At 34.1% G+C, this 24269-nt stretch overlaps 1 protein-coding gene across 1 annotated transcript; it reads right to left on the reverse strand.

The window, feature by feature from the left end:
• Positions 1–7528: 7528 nt before the first annotated feature.
• LOC101247028 (high affinity nitrate transporter 2.4-like) lies at positions 7529–9882 on the reverse strand. The gene is made up of 4 exons (XM_004240537.5): positions 9357–9882; positions 8923–9276; positions 8585–8700; positions 7529–8298 (listed from the first exon to the last, which is right to left on the reverse strand). Exons 1-4 carry the CDS (start codon positions 9723–9725, stop codon positions 7641–7643), a joined length of 1497 nt encoding a protein of 498 aa, XP_004240585.1. The 5' UTR covers positions 9726–9882; the 3' UTR covers positions 7529–7640.
• Positions 9883–24269: the final 14387 nt, after the last annotated feature.

The following is a 24269-nucleotide window of genomic DNA, read 5'->3' on the forward strand; positions in this document are numbered from 1 at the left end:
AAATGATATATTAACAAAAAGGGAAAAGGGTCACAAATACCCCTAGACTATCCGAAAAGGTTTATAAATACCCATCTTTCACTTATTGGGTTAAAATATCCCTTATCCACCTTTTTGGTCCATAATTATCTTTAAAACTATCAACTTTTTTTTAATTATTATTATCAACAATTATTATGTGGCATCTTCTTATTGGACAAATTTAAATTCCAATCCATCAAAAAAATTTCTACCCATTTGGCCCATATCCAAATTTTTTGACCCAAACCAAATTAAAAAATCATCAAAATTGAAAGATTTGAACATCTCTTCTCTACCATTCCAACCTAATAACCTATTCTCTTTCATCACCATATGCAACCTCAATCAATGATAACTAGCGAATTTAATACCAAATTAGAACTAAAAACCTCTTCTTGATTGTGTTAGAATTTGTTCAATGCCACAATTAAAATACGATCAAATAGAGATTTTTAGTGCAACATTACTATGAAAAATTGAATTTTTTAAAAGGGTATGAACCAAAAGGAAGAAATAAGAAGACACAATTCAGGTTTTCTCAATGCCGCCATGAAAACACAAACAAGAACAACTCTTTTAGTGCAACTCCACCATGAGAACATAATCTTTTGAAAAGGGTGTAAACCAAAAAGGGAAGAAAGTAACAAGACCCAAGTTAAATTACCTTAATTCCACTATTAAAGCACAATTAAGAAGAGCTATCTACTGGAACTTTCCCTTAAAAACTAAACTTTTTCACATGATGTGAACCAAAAGAAAGAAACAAGAAAGACCAAATTCAAACACAATCAAGACGAGATTTTTAGTCCTATTTGATATGACTAAATTCAAATACCAATATGTCAATTTCAAATTCAAATACTAATCGATTCAATCATTAATTTTATTTTGAAATGTTGAATAAGAAAAGAGGAAAAAAGAAAATAGGTTAGTAGGTTCAAGGGGAAGAGAAGAGATAATGAAATTTATTATTTTTTATAAAATTTTAATTGGATTTGGGTCAAGGAATGTGGATATGGGTCAAATGGGTAAAAAAAAATTGGTGGATTGAAATTTAAATTTATCCTATAAAAAGATGTCACATGATAATTAATAATAATAATAATTAAAAAAATAAAAAAATTAGTTTTAAGGGTAATTGTGGACCAAAAAAGTGGACGAATAGGTATTTTAACCCAATAGGTAAATGCGGATATTTTTATACCTTCTCGAATAGTTCAGGGGTATTTTTGGTCATTTTTTCAAAAAACAATTTCAAAATTCCTCAATCTAAAACTGACATATTTTTGTCTGTTAAAAAAAACACTCTCATTTCTTGGAAACAAACACCAAAGTTGCACTTTGACCTTAGGGAGAAAACACCCTAGAGGCACCATCTTTTATTTCTAGGGAACAAACATCCTAGTTGAATTTTCACCTTAGAGAACAAACATAGAACAAACACTCTATCATCTTTCATTTATAGGGAACAAACACTCTATCATCTTTCATTTATAGGGAACAAACACCCTAAGTGCATATGTGTCTTGCATTTTTCTTTTGGTGATTGCATTTGATGATTTTGTTAAGCGATGTCTTTCTAAGTAATAGATTTTGTATAACAGGACTCTCCTAGAAAATGGGAATTAGATTAGAAGAACCCTCCTAAACAATGAGAATTAGAGTAGCAGGTTCCTCCTAAACAATCGGAATAAGAGTAACATAATCCTCCTAAACAATGAAAATTAGAATAATAGGACCCTTCTAAATAATGATTAGAGTAGCAGGACCCTCCTAAGAAATAAGAACTAGATTAGTGGAAACCTCCTAAACAATAAAAAAAAATAACAGGACCTTCCTAAACAATGGGAATTAGCGTAGCAGGTGGGCCCTCCTAAACAATGAGAATTAGCATAGCAGGACCATCCTTAAAATAGGAATTACAGTAGCACGACTATCATAAACAATGAAAATTAGAGTAGCATGACCCTCCTAAACAATGAGAATTATAGTAGAAGGACCCTCCTAAACAATGAGAATTACATTAGCAGGACCCTCCTAAACAATAGGAATTAGAGTAGCAGAATCCTCCTAGATAATGGAAATAGCAGGACCCTCCTGGATAATGGGACTAACAGGAACCCCTAAAAAATGGGAATAGTAGAGCCCTTCTAAATAATGAAATTAGCAGCACCCTCTTGGATAATGGAACTAGCAGGACCCTCCTTATAATGGGACTATTAGAACCCTCCTTGATAATAAGACTAGCAGGATTCTCCTGGATAATAGGACTAGCAAGACTCTCCTTGATAATGGGGCTAGCAGGACTCTCTTGGATAATGAGACTAGCAGAACCCTCCCGGATAATGGGATTAGCAGGACCCTTCTAGTTAATGGGATTAGCAAGACACTCCTAGATAATGGGAGTAGCAGGACCCTCCTGGATAATGGTATTAGTAGAACCCTCTTAAATAATGGGACTAGCAGCCTGGATGATGGGATTAACAGGACAATTCTGGATGATGGGACTAGTCAGACCCTTCTAGATGATGGGATTAGCAGGACCCTCTTGGATGATAAGACTAGCAGGACCTTCCAGAACAATGAGATTTAGATTAGCAGGACACTCTTATATAATTGGATTTGGTTCCTTTCTCTTGGGACAAATAATTCTAGTCTAGTATATTTTTCTTAATTTACATTTGTTAACAACACACAAAAGAATTTCTAGTAAAAATCGGGGCAAATTTTTTGTGAGTATTTCTTTTGTTTGTGATTGTTTTCAGATTTCTTCAAGTGAAACATGTATTTGAAATTCAAGAACAAAGTTTTAACTTTTTTAAATATGATCAATCCCATGATAGCCAAAATCAGCTTCTTCAATGCATGTAGTAGCCAGGCTTGCTCGCCTTTTTTTCTGTGCAGCTTCTGATCAAGAAAATATGCAGTCATTCAAGAACATATTCAAATTGACATTTTGAAGAGTGTCAAAAACTCACTCTAAGTGACAAGTTAAGCATCCAGTCGAATTTAAGATCAAGATACTCACCTGAAAATCAAGGTGATATGTGAAAGTCAAGACTTAAGTGAAGACTCGAGAGAAGCCGCATATTTATGAGTTTTATATGTTTATGTTCCTTTGACTATTAGTTTTCATTTTTTATGTAATTAAGGATAAGAATCGCGATCTGAAGCCTTGACGAAACCTCACTTAACTTCCAACTCATCACCTCATCTGCTTGAACTACATGTGACATGATTCCTTATAACCCGGGATATGTAGAATATCCAAAACTAAGACTCGATCGCACATATTTTTTCTTTCAAATAAGAGTCCGGTCAAAATTTGTGCATTGACTTATTTGTTTGAAAAACTTTATGTTTTCAATCAAAAATGGGCAAACTGTAGACATGTAATCTTTGATCGAATTTAAGTTTTCCATTATTTTTATTCCTTAAACATTTCTTCTAAGTTTACATTAAATATTTTATTTTTCATCTTCATTTTAAAATATTTAAAAAATACAAAAATATATGTTTTCTTTTAGTTTTAACTTTAATAAATAAACTTGTTTATTAATCGTTTTTTTTTCTTTTATAAGTTATTTAGTATTTATTATATATCATTAGTTCAAGATAGTTAGTCAGCATTTTTATCATTGAAATTTTATTGAAAAGAAGAAATGAAAAATAAATTAATAAATAATTATTGATATAAACTACCCACCTTCTCTACAACTTTTCCCCACTCACCTCTCAACCCTCACCCCTGCTTCACCATAATTGCCCACTCCACTTACTAGACAGATAGTACACACCTACACGTACTACTCTACAACAAATACCCTATATTAAAACACATGCACAAACACCAAAAAAAAAGGGGGGGGGGGGGGGAAGCAACATTCGCCCAAAAAAAAAAACAGTTTTTTTTCTTTCAAATATTCACAAGCACATTCACATCTTTTCTTTTTTTTCTTTTATTTTCATACTAACACAATACTTATATCACTTCATACAACCTCCAAAATATTTATGGGTGTTTAATTGAGTTTCGATTAAAATTTTACGATACTTATTTCTTCATTTACGTATAATGTTGGCTTAAATCTTTAATTTATTTATAAAATTTAATATAATTATTATGATAAATTTTCTTACACTTTTGTTTTATTCATAATATGATTGAAATGAAAAATGTGTTAAGAGTTATATCTCTTTTTTAAATAGTTTTATTTGATGAAAAATTATTATTATTTATTTTGTCCAATATAGATTGAGATTTATTTTAGCAATTTATCATTGTTTTGTTGGATTAATAAGAAATTACAATATGCATGCCTAATTATGTCATTAACTTTAAGGTGAAAATAAAAGTATATGTGTAGACCTAATTTTAACATTAACTTTAAGGGTGAATAGAAATAAAACAATACAAGATAATCTAAAATTTATATTGTATCCTAAAAGATTAGATTTATTTGATTTTGCTTAATATTTTCTTATAACATAGATGTATTTTAGGCATATTAAAAATATTTATTTTAATTAAAAATGTGGTTATACATCTTTTTTTATATAATTAAAAGAAATTCAAGGATGTGGTGACACACCTTGGCAAAAATTATTCTAATATATATATTATTTAATTCAAACCAAGAGGTGAAAATTGAGATTATTAAGTGTGGTGAATTCGAGAGGAGAAGACAGTTATGTCTCCAAATGTGAAGATCGAGAATGCAGTTATGCATTCGGTTTAAGACTAATAAAAAATCAACAATTAAAAATAAGCAAATCATGGCATGTAGACAAATTATCCAAAAATATATCAAGATAAGTGTAAGTCAATAAAAGCGATCGTGGACTCGAACGATGCCTAATATCTTCACATCGGTTAACAGAATTTCTTACCCACATTTATGGTTCGCCGACCAAACAAAGAGTCATTTCCTTTTGGTTAGGCATTAAACATAAAGGTGACTTGGAACACCATAACTCAATTTCAAGTGGCGACTCTGAAAAATGATATAATTCATATTCAATACTGTCACTTAAATTGAAAAAATCCTTCCTCTGCGTGCGAAAAAGGAGCATGATAATACTTGACATTGCATTGCACATCTTTATCGTTGGTGAACTTGATCTTGTGTGTTGAGATCTTGTGAGTGTCTTTCTGTGAAACTTTTGATTGATGAATATTGGGTTTGTCTTTGTGGATCTTTAGAGTGTTGTAGTTGAGCTGTGTACTATGTGAATTATGAACTGTTAGGTTAGACTTATTTTAGGAAGGTTGTAGTTGCGGGGTTGTAATTGATGAGTATTGAGCTTATTGTTGAGAATATGTGATTGTTAGAATCTTTTTTGGGCTGGTTTTATGCAGGTTGTAGTTGTGGAGGTTTGATTGGGGTGTAAGGTGTACCCGTATTCCATCCCCTTAGCTTGTGTTTAAAGGTTTACTTGTTGAGTATCGTGTGGTTTGGTACTGATCACCCCTTGCTACTACTTTTTTTTGTAGGTTACTAGCCCCGACCTATATTTTCTCTTCTCCTTGTTCGAGGCTTCTTGTAGAGGTTTGTGAGGTAGTTGCTTGTCATTTCAGCGGACCTTCGTTTTCCTTAATTATGATCTTGTTCTATTCTATTGTCATTCGAAACTTGTATTTATTTCAACTTCATTATAACGCATTAGAAACTTGTACACGTGACAACCAAATTTTGGGAATATTTTTGAGTTTAATATAAAAAAAAGTTCCGCATTTTATTATAATAATTAAGTTTTAGATTGACTTATCTTGATAAGATAAGACGAATATCATTACATTTATTTTTAGGTCGTGACACAATAGGCTAAGTGAAATAGTAAAATTGACGCTCACTGATGTTTTGTATTCTAGTAAGACTATATGGTTTCAAGGGTGGGAATGGAAAATCACATGAAGTACAAACTACAACCCTTTATACCACTTCTAATGTTGTGTTCTACCCTTGTTGTTCACTGATATATAGGGATAAAAAACTCTATAATTTTCACTTTTAATGAATAAATTTTTAAGGTTGATTTAGGTTTGAAATGCATTTCTCAAACAGTTTAAGAATTGTAAGTCCGATTTGTGTGGTTTAGAACCTTGGTAGCATCATTTATTTTTGTTGAAATTTCTTTGTGTGCATTGTTGTAGGTGATATGTTTTTCTCTTATTCTTTGATGAAATGATTTTGCACAAAATAGGACAAAAATGATATTTCATCTGTTCCAAATTATATGATACACTTTTTCATTTTAATCTGTTTAAAAAAAGAATGTCATTTTTCTACATCTACAAAATAATTTAATTGTATAAGATAATTTGCAAACCACACAAATATTTAAAGGACTTGATTGAGAAAAATGTTTTAGAAGTCCTTTTTTAAACTTAATGCCTAGTAAAATATTATCATATAAATTATGGCGGAAGGAGGAAGGAGTAGTATATACTGGAGAAAAGACATAAAGTGATACCTGAAGTTGTCACAAATTTTTAAAAAGACACTCTAACTATGCGGACGTCCTATTACCCCATAAAAGTATTAAATGCCCTTATAAATACACCATTTTAACTCATTTTCTGCCTATGTTTGTATTCACACGGATGACGCGCGTGGTTGAAAAAAAAATCTTCCAAAAACGAATTAAGAAATGCCATGTGTCATTTCTTTCTTTATTATTTGATTACTTTCTCTCAAAATACACCATCTTCCCCAATTCATTCAAAACACCAGTTGGTTAAAAATTAAAATTAAAGATAAAATCTTCTCTTTCCAATAAAAAAAACCCAAAAATGGAAGAACTTTCTAACTTGTTAAATTTTAGTCATCTCTTTAGAATTTGAGAAATCAATTTAGCTTTTGTAATTAGATTTTGAGGAAAAATATTTTTTATAATAGCAAATGCAAATCTTGATTCGTATTTGTAATGATGAGAATAATCGATGTCGTATATTACTTCATTCTGCAAAAGTGCCGCAAACTAACCCAAACCTATAGAACTCAACGAAGCTCAACTTTTAACAACAATGGCAGCAATGGCGACAAAAACGGTTGAATCCCAAAAGTGAAAGCGTGCTCCAAAAAATCAAAGATAAATTAGCTCACAAGAAACTAAAATCATCAACCCAAGAGGTTCTAAGGAAATCCCATGAATTATCAAAGCAAGCTCAGAGATAAGAAGCAACAACCCAAGCCCTTATGTCGTCATTTTCCGGAAAAGGACATCCACATAGCAACAACCTGTGCTTTATTAATATTTAAATTAAATTAACTAATTTAATGGAGGGTGAGGGTCACTCGCCTATTAAAATTCTTGGATTGATGAGAAAACGTGTCGAAATGGTCCCTTTACAAATGTAATGAATACTTTTGTGAGGTAATAGGACGTTCACATAGTTGGAGTGTCTTTTCGAAAATTCGAGACAACTTCAGGTGTCACTTTATGTCTTTTCTCTATATACTGATTGTTTTAAGAAATACAATAAGGGCAAGAACAAGCTTAGATGTAGAAATAAAAAGAGTACAAGGTTTATTTAGTATAATAGATTCATGATTACATACTCATATATATAGTAATATATATATATATGCTATCAATCACAATTCACATATATTTCATCAAACATGCGGTGGAGTTGTAGCTGAATAAATTATTATATGTTTTCTTCCACGCTCAGATACGCTATTCTCGGCAAATTTAATACTTGCATTATGTAGACCTTTTTGTTTCTCATCATAACTCCATTCAGAAGAATAATATTTTTCTTCATTATAATTTTCATCTTTGGAAGCTGGTAAAAACATACTCCCCCATTGTGGAAAATGAATTAAAGCAATTGGTACACTACAAGCTACAGCCATAAATCCCATCCAAGTCAATCCCATTGATGTAGAAAATGTTGTACTTGAGAAGAAAATCAATTGCGTTAAACCACCACCAAAGTTACCACCCGCACCTGTTAGGCCAGAAATTAGGCCTAACGATCTACGTGATACGAAAGGGATGACACCATAAGTTGCACCACATGCAGCTTGTGCTCCAATAGAGAATAAAATCATAGCTAATATGGCTATAGGAAGTGTTTCTGCTCTGCCAAGCCAGACACAGAAAACTCCTCCTAAGGTTTGGACAATCCATAATATCCAAAGTCTTCCTCTCATTCCGAATTTTCTTGCTGCTAAATCAGAGGCATATCCACCAAAAGGACGTGCTACAAAGTTTACCATGCCATATGCTCCAGCTATTACTCCCGCTGTGTGAAGCTTTAGATTGAACCTGTGTTTGGTTTCAATGACCTAATTAATAATTAACTTCGAGTACCAATTCATGTGATTTACTTTTCTTTTTAGTCAGACCCAAAAATAATGATAAATTTAACTATAAAAATGTTTATTTTATCCTTAATGAAATGATTTACAGTCATACAAATTTCTATCATTAATTTTGAATCACAAATTTTTAAAGTCTTCTTTTCTTTCTTAAACTTGATGCAAAGTCAAACTAACTCACGACAAATAGCTGGAGTATTTAAATAGAATTGGTGAGTAGATGGAGAACATACTTGTCAAAAAAGTACTCCGCAATTACATTGTTCATGCAGAGCTGCACTCCCATGGAATAACCGTAAACAAGAAAAAACACCCAAGTCCTGTAATTTGTCACTGCAAACCAAACCACCTAACAAAAGGAAATTAAAAAAAGCACTTATTAACAGTAGCGGAGCTAGGTGGGGTTCATGAGTTTGAACGAACCCACTTGTTTTTTCTCAAACCATATATTTATATTAGAAAATTAAATAAATATACGATATATGTTAAACATGTAAACCCCCAAACAACTTATATATTATATATATATATATGTGTATTTTGTTTCTTTGTGTAGCTGCTAAAAATATACCTTTGAAAATTTGTCTTTATGTACATCACCACTCTTTTGCAAGTCACTAAGATTACCATCAGGCAAATCTTGACCAAGAACTAAGACCATAACACCAACAATGATATGAAGCCATCCGGGGATGAAAAAGGCGATACGCCAAGCAGTGAAAGGAGTAGCTCCGGTTAATTGAATAATGTGAAAAAGGAAGGGCATAAGGAGTTGAGTCACACCACCACCCATATCTCCCCATCCAGCAGCAACACCATTAACAAGCCCAATTATTTGTCCATTAAACATTGTACTTGTCCAATATTGACATGACACAAATGTTGCCAATGAAACTCCAATCATGAACCGAACTGCTATGTATCCCTGTCCTCCAAAGTTAATTAATTAAATATATATATGGATGCGCATTAGCTAATTATATATTAAACAACATGGATATATACCTGTGGTGTTGATACAAAAGCAACAGAGAAAACAACAGGAGCTGTTAACAAGTTAACAAATGCACATCCATATCTTGGTCCAATTAAGTCACATACTACACCCATAACAAGCCTAGAGAAAATGCTACCTGAAACAGAAGCAACACCAGCATTGCCAATATCTGATCTAGTCAAATCAAGATTATCCCTGATAATGGGAACGAGAGGAGCCGCAGCAAAAGTCGAGATTAAACAAGTAAAGAAAGAGATCCAAGCAAGATGAAATGATCTCATATGAGGTTGTGCAAATGAAAAGATTTTCAGTGTTTTTGCTTTGTGTTCTGAATCAACTGGCAATGAAAACTTAAATCTACCTTCAGCATTCGCCATATTGTAATTTATCACTACACAAGAAAAATGAAATGTAATATTGTTTCATATTTGTGCTTGTTGATCACCCAAATATTTATAGCAGCGTTGACATCACCTGCTTCTCTTTTGTTAAGTGTTACATTGTTCACGTGTCATACCTAGACGAAGTTTCCTTGAAAGTTCGTAGCATAATAATTAAGGGTCAGTATATTCTTTTATTTTACAAATATAAATACTACTTATTATTAATATAATTTCGTTTACTTTTTCTAAAATTTAGTTAAGAAATAGAAATACTTCCAGTCCGACAAATAAATATTCTTGTTTACTCCAAAAATGATACTTTCTCTATCCCAATTTATATGACACTTTTTATATTTTGAGAGTCAAACAATTTATGTTTGATAAGAAATTTGCACATGCAATCTTCAATCTTTTGAAATGAAATATATGTATTTGTAAACTACATAAAGAATATTATGAGTCACAATGATTGATTATTCAAACGGTTTAAAAAATCTATGAAAAATTTACCATCAAAGATAGACTTGTTTGAATCTTGAAATCTAAAATATAACATATAAAATGTGATGAATATAGTATAATTGAATTTATTACGGTTAATTTAAGGGTACGTTACTTAGATCGATCTTGTGAATGAAATAATAATAATAATAATAACAAAGGACAACATTATTATTTATTTCCCAAACGACATTTTTGCACCATTACCCCCAAAAAATGATTTTTCAAACATATTAACTACTTTCTACTTTTACGTACAAACAATCGTCTTTCATGAACATATACCAAAAATTAATGAATCCAAATTACTCGATGTAGCACACACTACGTACACCTGCAATTACAATACATTAATACACATCATAATGACATAGATATTATAGATTATCGATGACAATAAAAGATTTCTTTTAGGTTATTTCTCTCCCTATTTTTAACGGACTTCCTAAATTGTTTGGTATTCAAAATATATCGAAATAATTAATTTGTATACACATCGTATATGGCTTTTGAACTATAAAGGGGAGTAAGTCCTTATAATTATTCGGATTTTTTTTAAAAAAACCTTTAAGCCTGAAATTTTTATTCAAGAATGAAGAGATCGATCATATTCATCTCACCAACCGCTTGACTTTGGTGGTTCAATATCTCCCTCTTGAAGTTGACCTTGTTTTTGGTGATTTTGGACATTTTGTAAGAAAGTAATGATCTTCTGAAGGATTTTCATAACCAGAAAAAAGTTTTATGTATTTTAAACTAAAGTTAAGGTGCTTTTACAGTGTAAGCATTTAATAGTCAAAGCCTAAATTGTACAACACTTCAACAAATGCACAAAGTACGTAGTAACTTCAAAAAGGAATTCGTTTCGACTATACAAAGATAAAGAGATAAAAACAAGAAAGAATTTGTCAATAAGTTCAGCCCAACACAATATTATGGAGTTAAGTTTTTATATTTATATCTAAAAATTTACTTAATATGTATAAATAAACTATCATAATAATTAAAATTCATAAACTCAATATATTTAGTTGATTCTATCCGAGGGCGTATTTAGAGGGGTATCTGCGGTTCACGGGAACTCATACTTCCATCTCTAGATCATATACAATAGTGTTATATTTTTTTTAAAAAAAATAAATATAGATGTATCAGCCCACATTTAAAGTATCATATAATAATATGATTATAATTGGCACCTCTCTACGTGAGGATAAAAATTTAAGCCTTATATCTATCTTGTTCTTTTGAATAACACCTCTCTAGGTGGTTATCTATCTTACACGAAAAGTTCCTAAAAATTTTAGCACGTAAAATCTTTATATAAATAAATTAAATGTGTATATTAAAATTTAAAATAAGTAGTATTATATGTTTTGAATCTATAATTTTTAAAATTTAATGATTTTTATCAAGAGCCTAAAAATTAAATCGATAAAATATATATTCAAAATACATTTCTTTTTCTTGTAATTATGAACCATCTTGTAAAAATCCTCAATACGCCTTTGAATTCCAATCTCTGATCGATCATAAAATAGGAATGACCTCGAAGATCACAAGAATCAAATTAGGTGCCAAAGGTTTGTCACGTTGACATGTGCGCCAACTATTAAATATGATAAAACAAAAAAAAAATATTAGAAGTTATAATATTCACAAGACGTTAGCATATTTCTTTCTGTGAAAGAAAAGAAAAATATCAATATTCATTTTTACTCAATTAATAAAAAACAATAAATGAACGTTGAAGTCAAATAAGGGTACGGTGATTACGGTTCCGTACCTTTTTATAAGATATTGTGCTATGGACAAACGTATATTTCATGACAACAATTTTGGAGGCCTGCTCCTTTGCTCACGTATGTTTCCACCTCCATTTTCTGACTCATTAATATATATATATATATATATATATATATGATGTGCCTGCGTCAAGGGAGGCCCAACGTATGTTAGTCTTTTTCCTTCTAATTTATGTGACACAAATGAAATTTGAAAAGGTGAACTAAATTCTTTGTGTTTTCTAAAAAATATTTTAAATTATTAATTTATGGAGTACATTTTATGTTATATTCGAATAATATATGTTACTCCATCTGTTTTATTTTATGTGATAATAGTGATTTTAGGAAAGTGAACGAAATTTCTTATATGATTTTCACATATTTTTAGTTATCATTTTGTTGTGATTCATAGTACTTTTAGTTCTTACGTTATTTTCAAACAATATATGCAACTTTTTTTGTTTCGATAAAAATAAGGGAGTCAACCAAATTTCATTATGTTTTTTAACTATATTTTTCTAAAAATATCTTAAATTGTTACATGTGAAAATTACACAAGTGAAAGCCTTTTATTTAATAATTACCACTTTTAAGTATACTTTTTATTTATTACCATTTGTGTCAACTTTTAGCAATACTTATTTAAAACAATTTTAAACAACTTTAATACATGTTTAATACAATACTAATTCATAATGCAAGCTTCAGTTTATAATTTTTCTTAAAACTTACATATGTCATACAAATGAATTACAACTATTTTTAATACACATTTAATACTTTTTTCTCACCACATATTTTATATATAATATAAATGAATTATATATAGCATTTTAATACAAATTGTGTAATGATATAAACATAGAAAATTTCATAACATCATACATAATATTAGACATGCGTTAATACTTAATTAGAAGACAAAAAAATGATCTGAATTTTTATAGTAAACTAATCAACTTCTAAAACAAAATGCTAAAAAAGATTTTGTTCCGTATTCTTTCTTCTTTATCATAAGACCTAACATTCTTGCAAGTTCGTGTTGTGATCTTGTTATCCATAGTTTATGTTGAGTGACTTTCTTTTAAAAAATAATTATTTATTTTACTACTTTAATTCGTAAGCTGCATAAAATATAAATCAATAATAAATTAGACAAGTAATCTAATCGTAAGAAATGCAGAGACATAATAAACGGCCAAATGAATTAAATTTAAAATAAAAATGTATTACACTCATTTTAAAGTTGAATTAGAACTGAAATAAACATGAATTCAAAATAAAGCAAACGAAAGAGCACTATGTGATTTGTAAAACGAATAAAACTTACATCAAAAATGAATTAAACAAGTAATTCAATCATAACAAATCAATCAATAAACTGCAAATGAATTAATTTGTATTATAAGTAATTTAAAAAAAATATTAAAGTTGAATTAGAAGAGAGAATTATGCATGGAGAAAAAAATGTAACTAATGAAACACCAGACAACGATCTATAGAGTGAATTAAGTTTATATCAATAACGAACTAAACAAGTAATCTAACAGTAACAAATAATAAACTACAACATGAATTAAATTTGTGTTAAAAGTGTATTACACAATATTAAAATTGAATTAGAAGAAAAAATTAAAAATGAAAAACATAACTAACGAAAGACAAGACACTATATAATTTATAGATTGAATTAAACTTGTATTATTCATGAATAAATTATGTATTATAAGTATCTTATAAATTATTTTGGTTTGATTCTCTAAGAACATGAGTGATGTTTGCAATATGTATTGTGTCTATGTTATAAATGTATTTACAAGTGTTTTCTTAAATTATTTTGGTGGATATCACTATAAAAAAAAGAGTGAAGTTTGTAATACAACTTTAATACAATTGCGATATAGTTCCACAAACTTCACTTTTTTTTCGAGTTTCAATCTAATTTTTCTTTTCAAAATCAATTATTGTCACGACCCAAAACCGAGCCGTGACTGGCACCCACACTTACCCTCCTATGTGAGCGAACCAACCAATCTAAACCTTAACATTTCAATGTAATATCATCACAAAATAATGCGGAAGACTTAAACTCATTAATAAAATCAATAACTATTATTATCCCCAAAATCTGGAAGTCATCACCACAAGAACATCTATGATCAAATTACTAAACTAAGAGTATTCTAAGAAGCTAAAACAAATAAAAATTAGTCCATGTCGAAACTTCAAGGCATCAAGACATGAGGAAGAAGATCCAGTCCAAGCTAGAAACATTAGCTCACCCTGAAGATCCGATGTGACGAAGACTGGCTAGAATTGTGGTTGAGTTGAAGATGACGGTACGTTTGCTGCACTCCACAAATAAACAAGAAGAAAACATAAAAGTAGGGGTCAGTACAAAACACGGGTACTAAGTAGATATCATCGGCCAACTCAACATAGAAATCAATATATACCAAGTAATATCATAAAATCAACTATGATACTCAACATGTAGCAACAGCAAGTACTATATCATTAACAATTTCCGTCAAGTTCACACATGAGGACTCAAGCCTCAATACCATACTCATTTGGGAATTATGTTCATTAGATTGAGTAAATTAACATCTTTCAAGATTCATTATCTTTATTTCTCTTGTGTCGGTACGTGACACTCCGCTCCCTCATATTCATTAATCCTCTTGTGTCGGTACGTGACACTCCGATCCCCTACTACTATGTGTCGGAACGTGACACTCCGATCCCCTAAATCTATGTGTCGGTTCGTGACACCCGATCCCCTAAATCTACGTGTCGGTTCGTGACACCCGATCCCCTAAATCTACGTGTCGGTTCGTGACATCCGATCCCCTAAATCTACGTGTTGGTTCGTGACACCCGATCCCCTAAATCTACGTGTCGGTTCGTGACACCCGATCTCCTAAATCTACGTGTCAGTTCGTGACACCCGATCCCCTAAATCTACGTGTCGGTTCGTGTCACCCGATCCCCTAATCTCCTTCTATCCATTCATCAAGCCTTCTTTCTTACCAAGGCATCATCAATCTCATTATTTTAGTTCATCACGCCTTCTTTTATACCAAGGCCTTATCATTAACAAAGAGATTAGGGTTTTGCAAGATTTGGGATTCAATAACTTCATCATGCTTATATAATCACAATTATATAATTACATTCATGCAAGCATACAATTAAGCACATAGCAGGGTTTACAATATTATCAATACATATCATTCGCTATTAAGAGTTTACTACGAATATCGTAAGAGAAACCATAACCTACTCCCACCGAAGATTAGAAATCAAGCAAGCAAGCTCCCAAAGCTTTCTTCTTCTTCCTGTTTCTCCTCTTTCTCGTTCGTTTCTCCCTCTCTTTCTGTTCTTTTCTTTTTCTTATTCAAACCCTCTCTCTTTTACCCTAATTAGTATATAATTAAGAATAAAAGATGGCAATAATAATCCACTAATTAACTTAAGGTTACCTCTTTTAACCCCCAAGTGATTAGACTTATTAACATTAACCCACTAACTTTATAATTAAAGCAGGAATAGTCAAAAACGTCCCTTAAAACGTATAAGGAAATCCAACCCAGACTGGGATTACGCAACCTGCGACGGCCCCTCGTGCCTGTGACGGTCCGTCCTGCAGGTCGTCGCAAGGTTAGAGACTCAATTTCTCTGAAGAGTCTGTGACGGTCCGTCACACCTGTGACAGTTCGTCCTGCCATTCCGTTACGAAGTTCAGAGAGTCGATTTTCAGTACCCAATTTTAGATTTTCTAAGTGTTTTAAAACGAGACCCTGCGACGGTCCGTCGTGCCCATGACGGTCCGTCGTGGGGTCCGTCGCCTCAGCCTGTTTTTCCAGAAATAAAATCTACTGCTCAAAACGACTAAACAGGTCGTTATAATAGATACCAATTTACCCATCGTCCGTCCCCGAACGATCACAAGAAGGAAAACAAGGGCGAAAAGGAGTACCTGAATCTGTAAACAGATGTGGGTATCTTTCTCGCATATCTGCCTCCTTCTCCCAAGTGGCTTCTTCAACGGGTCGATTCTTCCATTGGACTTTGATGGATGCAATCTCCCTTGATCTCAACTTGCGAATTTCTCTATCTAGAATGGCAACAGGTTCCTCCTCATAAGACAAATTCTCATCAAGCAAAACTGAATCCCAACGGATAATGTAGTTTTCATCCCCATGGTATCTTTTCAACATCGACACATGGAATACCAGATGCACTCCGGACAGCCCTGGAGGCAAGGCTAACTCATAAGCCACCTCCCCTACTCGCTTAAGTACTTCAAATGGACCAATATACCTTGGGCTAAGTTTACCTCGCTTACCAAACCGCATCACCCCTTTCATTGGCGAAACCTTCAACAAGACTTGTTCACCCTCCATAAACTCCAAGTCTCTAACCTTTCGATCTGCATACTCTTTCTGTCTACTTTGAGCCGCTAACAACTTTTCTTGAATATATTTCACTTTATCTAATGATTCTCTCAGAATGTCAGTACCCCAAGGTCTAACCTCAAATGCATCAAACCACCCAATGGGAGACCTACATCTTCTCCCATATAGTGCCTCAAATGGGGCCATATCAATGCTTGAGTGATAGCTATTGTTGTAGGAGAACTCTGCTAAGGGTAAGAAGTTATCCCACTGACCACCAAATTCTATCACACATGCACGAAGCATATCCTCCAACACTTGAATCGTTCGCTCAGACTGACCATCGGTCTGAGGATGGAACGCAGTACTAAGGTCCAACCTAGTACCCAATTCCGCATGCAATGTTTTCCAAAACTTAGAAGTAAACTACGTACCTCTATCTGATATAATGGAGAGTGGAACCCCATGCAATCGCACCACTTCCGAGATGTAAAGTTTGGCTAACTTCTCTGCATTGTAAGTCACCTTGACCAGAATGAAGTGAGCAGACTTAGTTAACCTATCAACAATTACCCAAATAGAATCAAACTTTCCCAATGTCTTTGGAAGACCAACCACGAAATCCATTGCAATCCTTTCCCACTTCCATTCAGGAATGGGCATTCTCTGAAGTGTTCCTCCGGGCCTTTGGTGTTCATACTTTACTTGTTGACAGTTTGGACATTTGGCAATAAAATCCACAATATCACGCTTCATTCTACTCCACCAAAAGTGTTGCTTTAGGTCACGGTACATCTTGGTTGCACCCGAATGTATCGAATACCTTGAACTATGATCCTCTGTCAGAATAGTGTTGATAAAATCATCGACGCGGGGTACACATACCCTTCCCTTAATCCTCAAAACACCTTCCTCATCGATTGTCGCTTCTTTAGCCTTTCCTTGCAACACTTTATCTCGGATCCGGATCAGTTTTTTCATCATTAAACTGCTTTCCCTTAATCTTGTCAAGGAAGGAAGATCTTGCCTCCACACAAGCTAAAAATCCTCCCTTCTCATTTACTTCTAATCTCATAAGGTCATTATCCAGAATCTGAACTTCTCTAGCCAATGGGCGTCTAAAATCTTGCAAGTGAGCTAGACTTCCCATGCTTCCCGCCTTTCTACTTAACGCATCCGCTACAACATTCGCCTTCCCCGTATGATACAAAATAGTGATGTCGTAGTCCTTCAGTAGTTCCATCCCATCTCCTCTGTCTCAAGTTCAAATCTTTCTGAGTAAAGACATACTGTAGGCTACGATGATCCGTATAGACCTCACACTTAACCCCATATAAATAGTGTCTCCATTGCTTTAATGCAAACACTACTGCGGCCAATTCCAAATCATGAGTTGGATAGTTACGTTCATGCACTTTTAATTGTCTTGAAGCATAAGCAATCACATTCTTCTCTTGCATTAGCACTGCACCCAAACCCGAATAGGATGCATCACAATAGACAATGAAATTCTTACCTTCCACTGGCAAGGTGAGAATTGGTGCAGTAGTCAACAGAGTCTTGAGCTTCTGAAAGCTTTCCTCACACTCATCCAACCATACAAATGGAACATTTTGCTTAGTCAAGTTCGTCAGTTGGGAGGCAATAGAAGAGAATCCCTTGACAAATCGGCGGTAGTAGCTAGCTAACCCAACAAAGCTCCTTATTTCTGACACATTAGTAGGTCTTACCCAATTCTTCACTGTCTCAATCTTAGAAGGATCCACCATCACTCCATCCTTAGAAACCACGTGCCCCAAGAAGGACACTGCATCTAGCCAAAACTCACACTTGGAGAACTTGGCATAAAGATTTTTCTCCCTCAACATTTCCAATACCATTCTCAAATGCTCCTCATGTTCCTCCTTACTTTTAGAGTATATCAGTATATCATCAATAAATACGATCACAAAGAGATCCAAATATGGCTTAAAAATCCCATTCATCAAACTCATGAACGCAGCAGGGGCATTCGTAAGACCAAAAGACATCACTACAAATTCGTAATGCCCATACCTGATTCTAAAAGCAGTCTTTGGCACATCCGTTGCCCGTATTTTCAATTGATGATAACCGGATCTCAAGTCAATCTTAGAGAAGACACAAGCACCTTGTAACTGATCAAACAAGTCATCAATGCGAGGAAGAGGATACTTGTTCTTTATGGTTACCTTGTTCAACTGTCGGTAGTCTATGCACATCCGAAAACTCTCATCCTTCTTCTTTACGAACAAAACCGGAGCACCCCAAGGAGATGCACTTGGTCTAATGAAGCCTTTGTTCAACAACTCTTGAAGTTGGGCTTTTAACTCTCTTAACTCCGCGGGAGCCATTCTATAAGGGGGTATAGAAATGGGGTGAGTACCCGGTTCAAGATCAATACAGAAGTCAATATCCCTATCTGGTGGCATACCAGGAAGATCTGCAGGGAACACATCCAGAAACTCACGAACCACCGAAACCGACTCAATCGAAGGTACTTGGGTAGTGTCATCCTTGAGATGTGCCAAGAAAGCTAAACACCCTTTCTAACCATTTTCTTAGCACGAAGAAAGGAGATGATACGCATCGGATTGGAAGTGTAGTCACCCTCCCACACTAACGGATCTGTCCCAGGCTTGGCTAACGTCACCGTTTTAGCATTACAATCCAAGATCGCAAATTGCGGAGAATGCCAAGTCATACCCAGAATTACATCAAAATCATCCATTTCTAAGATAACCAAATCTACATAAGTGTTGCTCCCCACAAAGTTCACCAAACAAGACCTATATACCTTTTCAACTACCACAGACTCACCCACCGGAGTAGAAACACGAATAGGCATATCAAGTAATTCACAATGTAAATTTAGACCATTAGCAAATGAGGAAGATACATAAGAAAATGTGGATCCAGGATCAAACAATACAGAAGCCATGCAATCACAAACCAGAAGATTACCTGTGATGACAGCATCAGATGTCTCCGCCTCCGATCTCCCAGGGAAAGCATAACAATGGGCCCTTTTGTTTGTTTGTCCGTTGCCCCTACCATGTTGTGATGTAGTGGCTCCAGTTTGCCTATCACCTCGGCCGTTTTGGTGACCACCATTACCTCGACCACCACGTCCTCCAGAATAACGGCCTCTACCATGACCACCTCTACCTCTAGCTATTGGGGGTCTATAACTCTGTTTGGGACAATTTCTCCTAATATGTCCAGTCTCCCCACATCCATAACACTCTCTAGAGTCAAGCATAGGTCTCTCAGAGAAGTATTGACCGGTCTGAGGTGGACCCCCAACTACAGTCTGTAGTGAAGACTGAATGGGTCAAACTGAGTAACCTCCGGAACCCTGTCCTCTAGAGTAAGAACCATTAAACTCACCTCTCTTTCGAAACCTCTTTGATGTCGATGCCATGGTGAATTCATCTGGCTTCACTCCTTCCACCTCTACCACAAAATCTACCACTTCTTGGAAGGATTTTGCCGTAGCCGCTACCTGTAAGGCTGAAATCCGCAACTCTGACCTTAACCCCTTCACAAAACGACGAATCCGCTCTTGTGGACTGAAACAAAGTTGAGTGGCATATCTGGATAGTGCACGAAACTTAGCCTCATATGCATTGACCGACATCCTACCTTGCTCTAGGCTCAAGAACTCATCCCTTTTCCTATCCCTCAAAGTCCGGGGGATATACTTCTCCATAAATAAGCTAGAGAATGAGGCCCAAGTCATAGGTGGTTCCTCTGTTGGTTGACACTCAACATGTGACCACCACCACATTTTGGCGTTCCCTTGAAACTGATAACTCACGAACTCAACACCAAACCGTTCTACTATACCCATCTTATGTAGTAGCTCATAACAGTCAACCAGAAAATCGTAAGCATCCTCAGATTCAGCACCCTCGAAGACTGGAGGTTTCAATTTCAAGAACTTACTGAAAAGTTCATGCTTATCATTTATCATTATAGGCCCAGTAGTCAGACGTGGAAACGTGCCTATGTCCAATGAGGCATCCATACGAGGAGCCATAGTGACTGCATGTTGTACCTCTGAAACCGGAGGTGTTGGTGCAGAAAACACTGGAGGGGCCTGACCCTGATCAGACAACCCACTAAGATAAGCGAGAACTTGATTGATCATCTCTGGGGTAGGTTGGGGTGGCAATTCCTCATTTTGCACTTGTTCATTCTCCCCTTCCTCACCCTCTCTTACCACTTCCTCAGTCGGTGGAGGAGTCACCGCCCTAGTATCAGACGGGCTAGGTGCTCGTCCTCTTCCTCTAGAGGACGTCCTCCCACGACCTCTACCACGCCTCTTGCCGCTACTCTTCCTCGAGCTACAACCCTAGTGGATGGCTCGGACGCTTCTTGTCTTGCCGATGTTGGTGTTGGCGCAGTTGTTGCTCTAGTTCTAACCATCTGCGAAACAGAGTGAAGATGGTCAGATACCAATTTGTATCACCTAGATACCAATTGGACCCAAGTAATAGCACGAAAGAAAGAATGGAATTTTCCTAAAGTCTTATAGCCTCTCAAAGAAAAGTAAAGGCGTCCCCCTACCGTTCTTTAAGACTCTACTAGACTCGTTCTTGTGTGATGAGACCAACGAACCTAATGCTCTGATACCAAGTTTGTCACGACCCAAAACCGAGCCGCGACTGGCACCCACACTTACCCTCCTATGTAAGCGAACCAACCAATCTAAACCTTAACATTTCAATGTAATATCATCATAAAATAATGCGGAAGACTTAAACTCATTAATAAAATCAATAACTATTATTATCCCCAAACTCTGGAAGTCATCACCACAAGAACATCTATGATCAAATTACTAAACTAAGAGTATTCTAAGAAGCTTAAACAAATAAAAACTAGTCCATGCTGGAACTTCAAGGCATCAAGACATGAGGAAGAAGATCTAGTCCAAGCTAGAAACATTAGCTCACCCTGAAGATCCGATGTGACGAAGACTTGCTATAATTGTGGTTGAGTTGAAGATGACGGTACGTTTGCTGCACTCCACAAATAAACAAGAAGAAAACATAAAAGTAGGGGTCAGTACAAAACACGGGTACTGAGTAGATATCATCGGCCAACTCAAAATAGAAATCAATATATACCAAGTAATATCATAAAATCAACTATGATACTCAACATGTAGCAACAGCAAGTACTATATCATTAACAATTTCCGTCAAGTTCACACATGAGGACTCAAGCCTCAATACCGTACTCATTTGAGAATTATGTTCATTAGATTGAGTATATTAACATCTTTCAAGATTCATTATCTTTATTTCTCTTGTGTCGGTACGTGACACTCCGCTCCCTCATATTCATTAATCCTCTTGTGTCGGTACGTGACACTCCGATCCCCTACTACTATGTGTCGGAATGTGACACTCCGATCCCCTAAATCTACGTGTCGGCTCATGACACCCGATCCCCTAAATCTACGTGTCGGTTCGTGACACCCGATCCCCTAAATGTACGTGTCGATTCGTGACACCCGATCCCCTAAATCTACGTGTCCGTTCGTGACACCCGATCCCCTAATCTCCTTCTATCAATTCATCAAGCCTTCTTTCTTACCAAGGCATCATCAATCTCATTATTTTAGTTCATCACGCCTTCCTTTATACCAAGGCCTCATCATTAACAAAGAGATTAGGGTTTTACAAGATTTGGGATTCAATAACTTCATCATGCTTATATAATCACAATTATATAATTACATTCCTGCAAGCATACAATTAAGCACATAGCAGGGTTTACAATATTATCAATACATATCATTCGCTATTAAGAGTTTACTACGAATATCGTAAGAGAAACCATAACCTACCTCCACCGAAGATTCTTGATCAAGCAAGCAATTTCCCAAGCTTTGTGTTTTTCCTCTCGTTCGATCCTCTCTCTATCGTTTCTCCTTCCTTCTCTTTGTTCTTTCTATTTTCTTTATTCAAACCCTCTTTCTTTTACCCTAATTAGTATATAATTAAGAATAAAAGATGGCAATAATAACCCACTAATTAACTTAAGGTTACCACTTTTAACCCCCAAGTAATTAGACTTATTAACATTAACCCACTAACTTTATAATTAAAGCAGGAATAGTCAAAAACGTCCCTTAAAACGTATAAGGAAATCCGACCCAGACTGGGATTACGCAACCTGCGACGGCCCGTCGTGCCTGCGACGGTCCGTCCTGCAGGTCGTCGCAAGGTTCAGAGACTCAATTTCTCTGAAGAGTCTGTGACGGTCTGTCACACCTGTGACGGTCCGTCCTGCCATTCCGTTACGAAGTTCAGAGAGTCGATTTTCAGTACCCAATTTCAGATTTTCTATGTGTTTTGAAACGAGACCCTGTGACGGTCCGTCGTGCCCATGACGGTCCGTCGTGGGGTCCGTCGCCTCAGCTTGTTTTTCAGAAATAAAATCTGCTGCTCAAAACGACTAAATAGGTCGTTACAATTATAAACTTAATTAAATCCTCTTAAAATTGAGATAAACTTCAAACAACATTTTTAATTATTTGTAGGAACTACCTATCCAAATTAATCACAAATCCATAAAATTCAAAATTTGAAGTTTTATATTGACCATCAATGGTGAACTCTTGTTTCTGTAATTTTAGATATCTGAAATTTCTACTTAAAAACATGATTTTGTACAACTTTTTGTTTTTTTATTCCTCTTTTCAGTTTGTTTTTTGATAAAAATAGTGACATATGAGCAAAAACTGATTGAGGATGGAATTTTAGATGAAACGCTCAAAGAAGAAAAAGAAAAAGAAAAGGAAGAAGATAAAAAACGCATAAGAAAGAGACGAAGAAGTAGAGGAATAACAAAAGAAAGGAAAAAGAAGCATAGGAGTAAAAGACAGAAAGAGACGAAGAAGCAGAACAATGTAAATAAAAATTGGAAAAAGGGTTGAGAAAAGAGGCACTGTACGATTTTCTTAATTCTAAAAAAAAGTTATATTTAGTTTAAAAAATTATGTTGACATAGATGATAAATATTTTTATAATATAATATATTTATGTGATTTGTCCTTGTTACATTGCGTTTTTAAGATTTTTTTTTATGTAATTTTCAAATATTTATCAAATTAGAAATTAAAACGAAGATTTAAAGTTTTCAAATCGTTATATTTCTATATTAGAATGTTCAAATCTTTAAAAATCCACATACATTCAGAAATTAATAGAAGGAAGCTGGAAGCCAAATAATTTTTTTTTTAAAATAATAATATATGAAAGCTCATTTTAATAATAACACATATATTTCAATTTTAATAAATGACTCCCTCCTTTTTGATTTTATATGAACTTATTTTTTCTTTCATTTCAAAAAGAAAATAACTTCTGAATTTTAATTTTTTTTATATAGCATATTAAAGATCACAAAATTAAAAATATTTTAATACACAAAACTTAATATACATATAAATTTTAATTTTAATTTTTATTGATTCCACCTAATATTATACTTGATATATAATTATTAAGAGCAAATCGTAAGAATTATTTATTAACTTTCATATAATAAATAGATATCATAATAAGTCATAAAAAAATTAAGTAATAACAAAAATGGGGTAATACTTATAATAATACCTAAAAATATTTATAGAACTATTTAATTTTCTTATTATCATTCTTGATAGATTTTTTCTTGCATGAGTTACTTTTTATCTTTGATTATCATTCACTTCATATATAGAGAGATATTTCTAAAATTATTTATTCTTGAAAGATTTTTGTTAGAATGAAATTACATTTTTATTCTTAGTCATCTTTAATACAAATATATAA

The sequence above is a fragment of the Solanum lycopersicum genome, chromosome 6 (genome assembly GCF_036512215.1).
Source record: "Solanum lycopersicum chromosome 6, SLM_r2.1".
Classification (NCBI taxonomy): Eukaryota; Viridiplantae; Streptophyta; class Magnoliopsida; order Solanales; family Solanaceae; genus Solanum; species Solanum lycopersicum.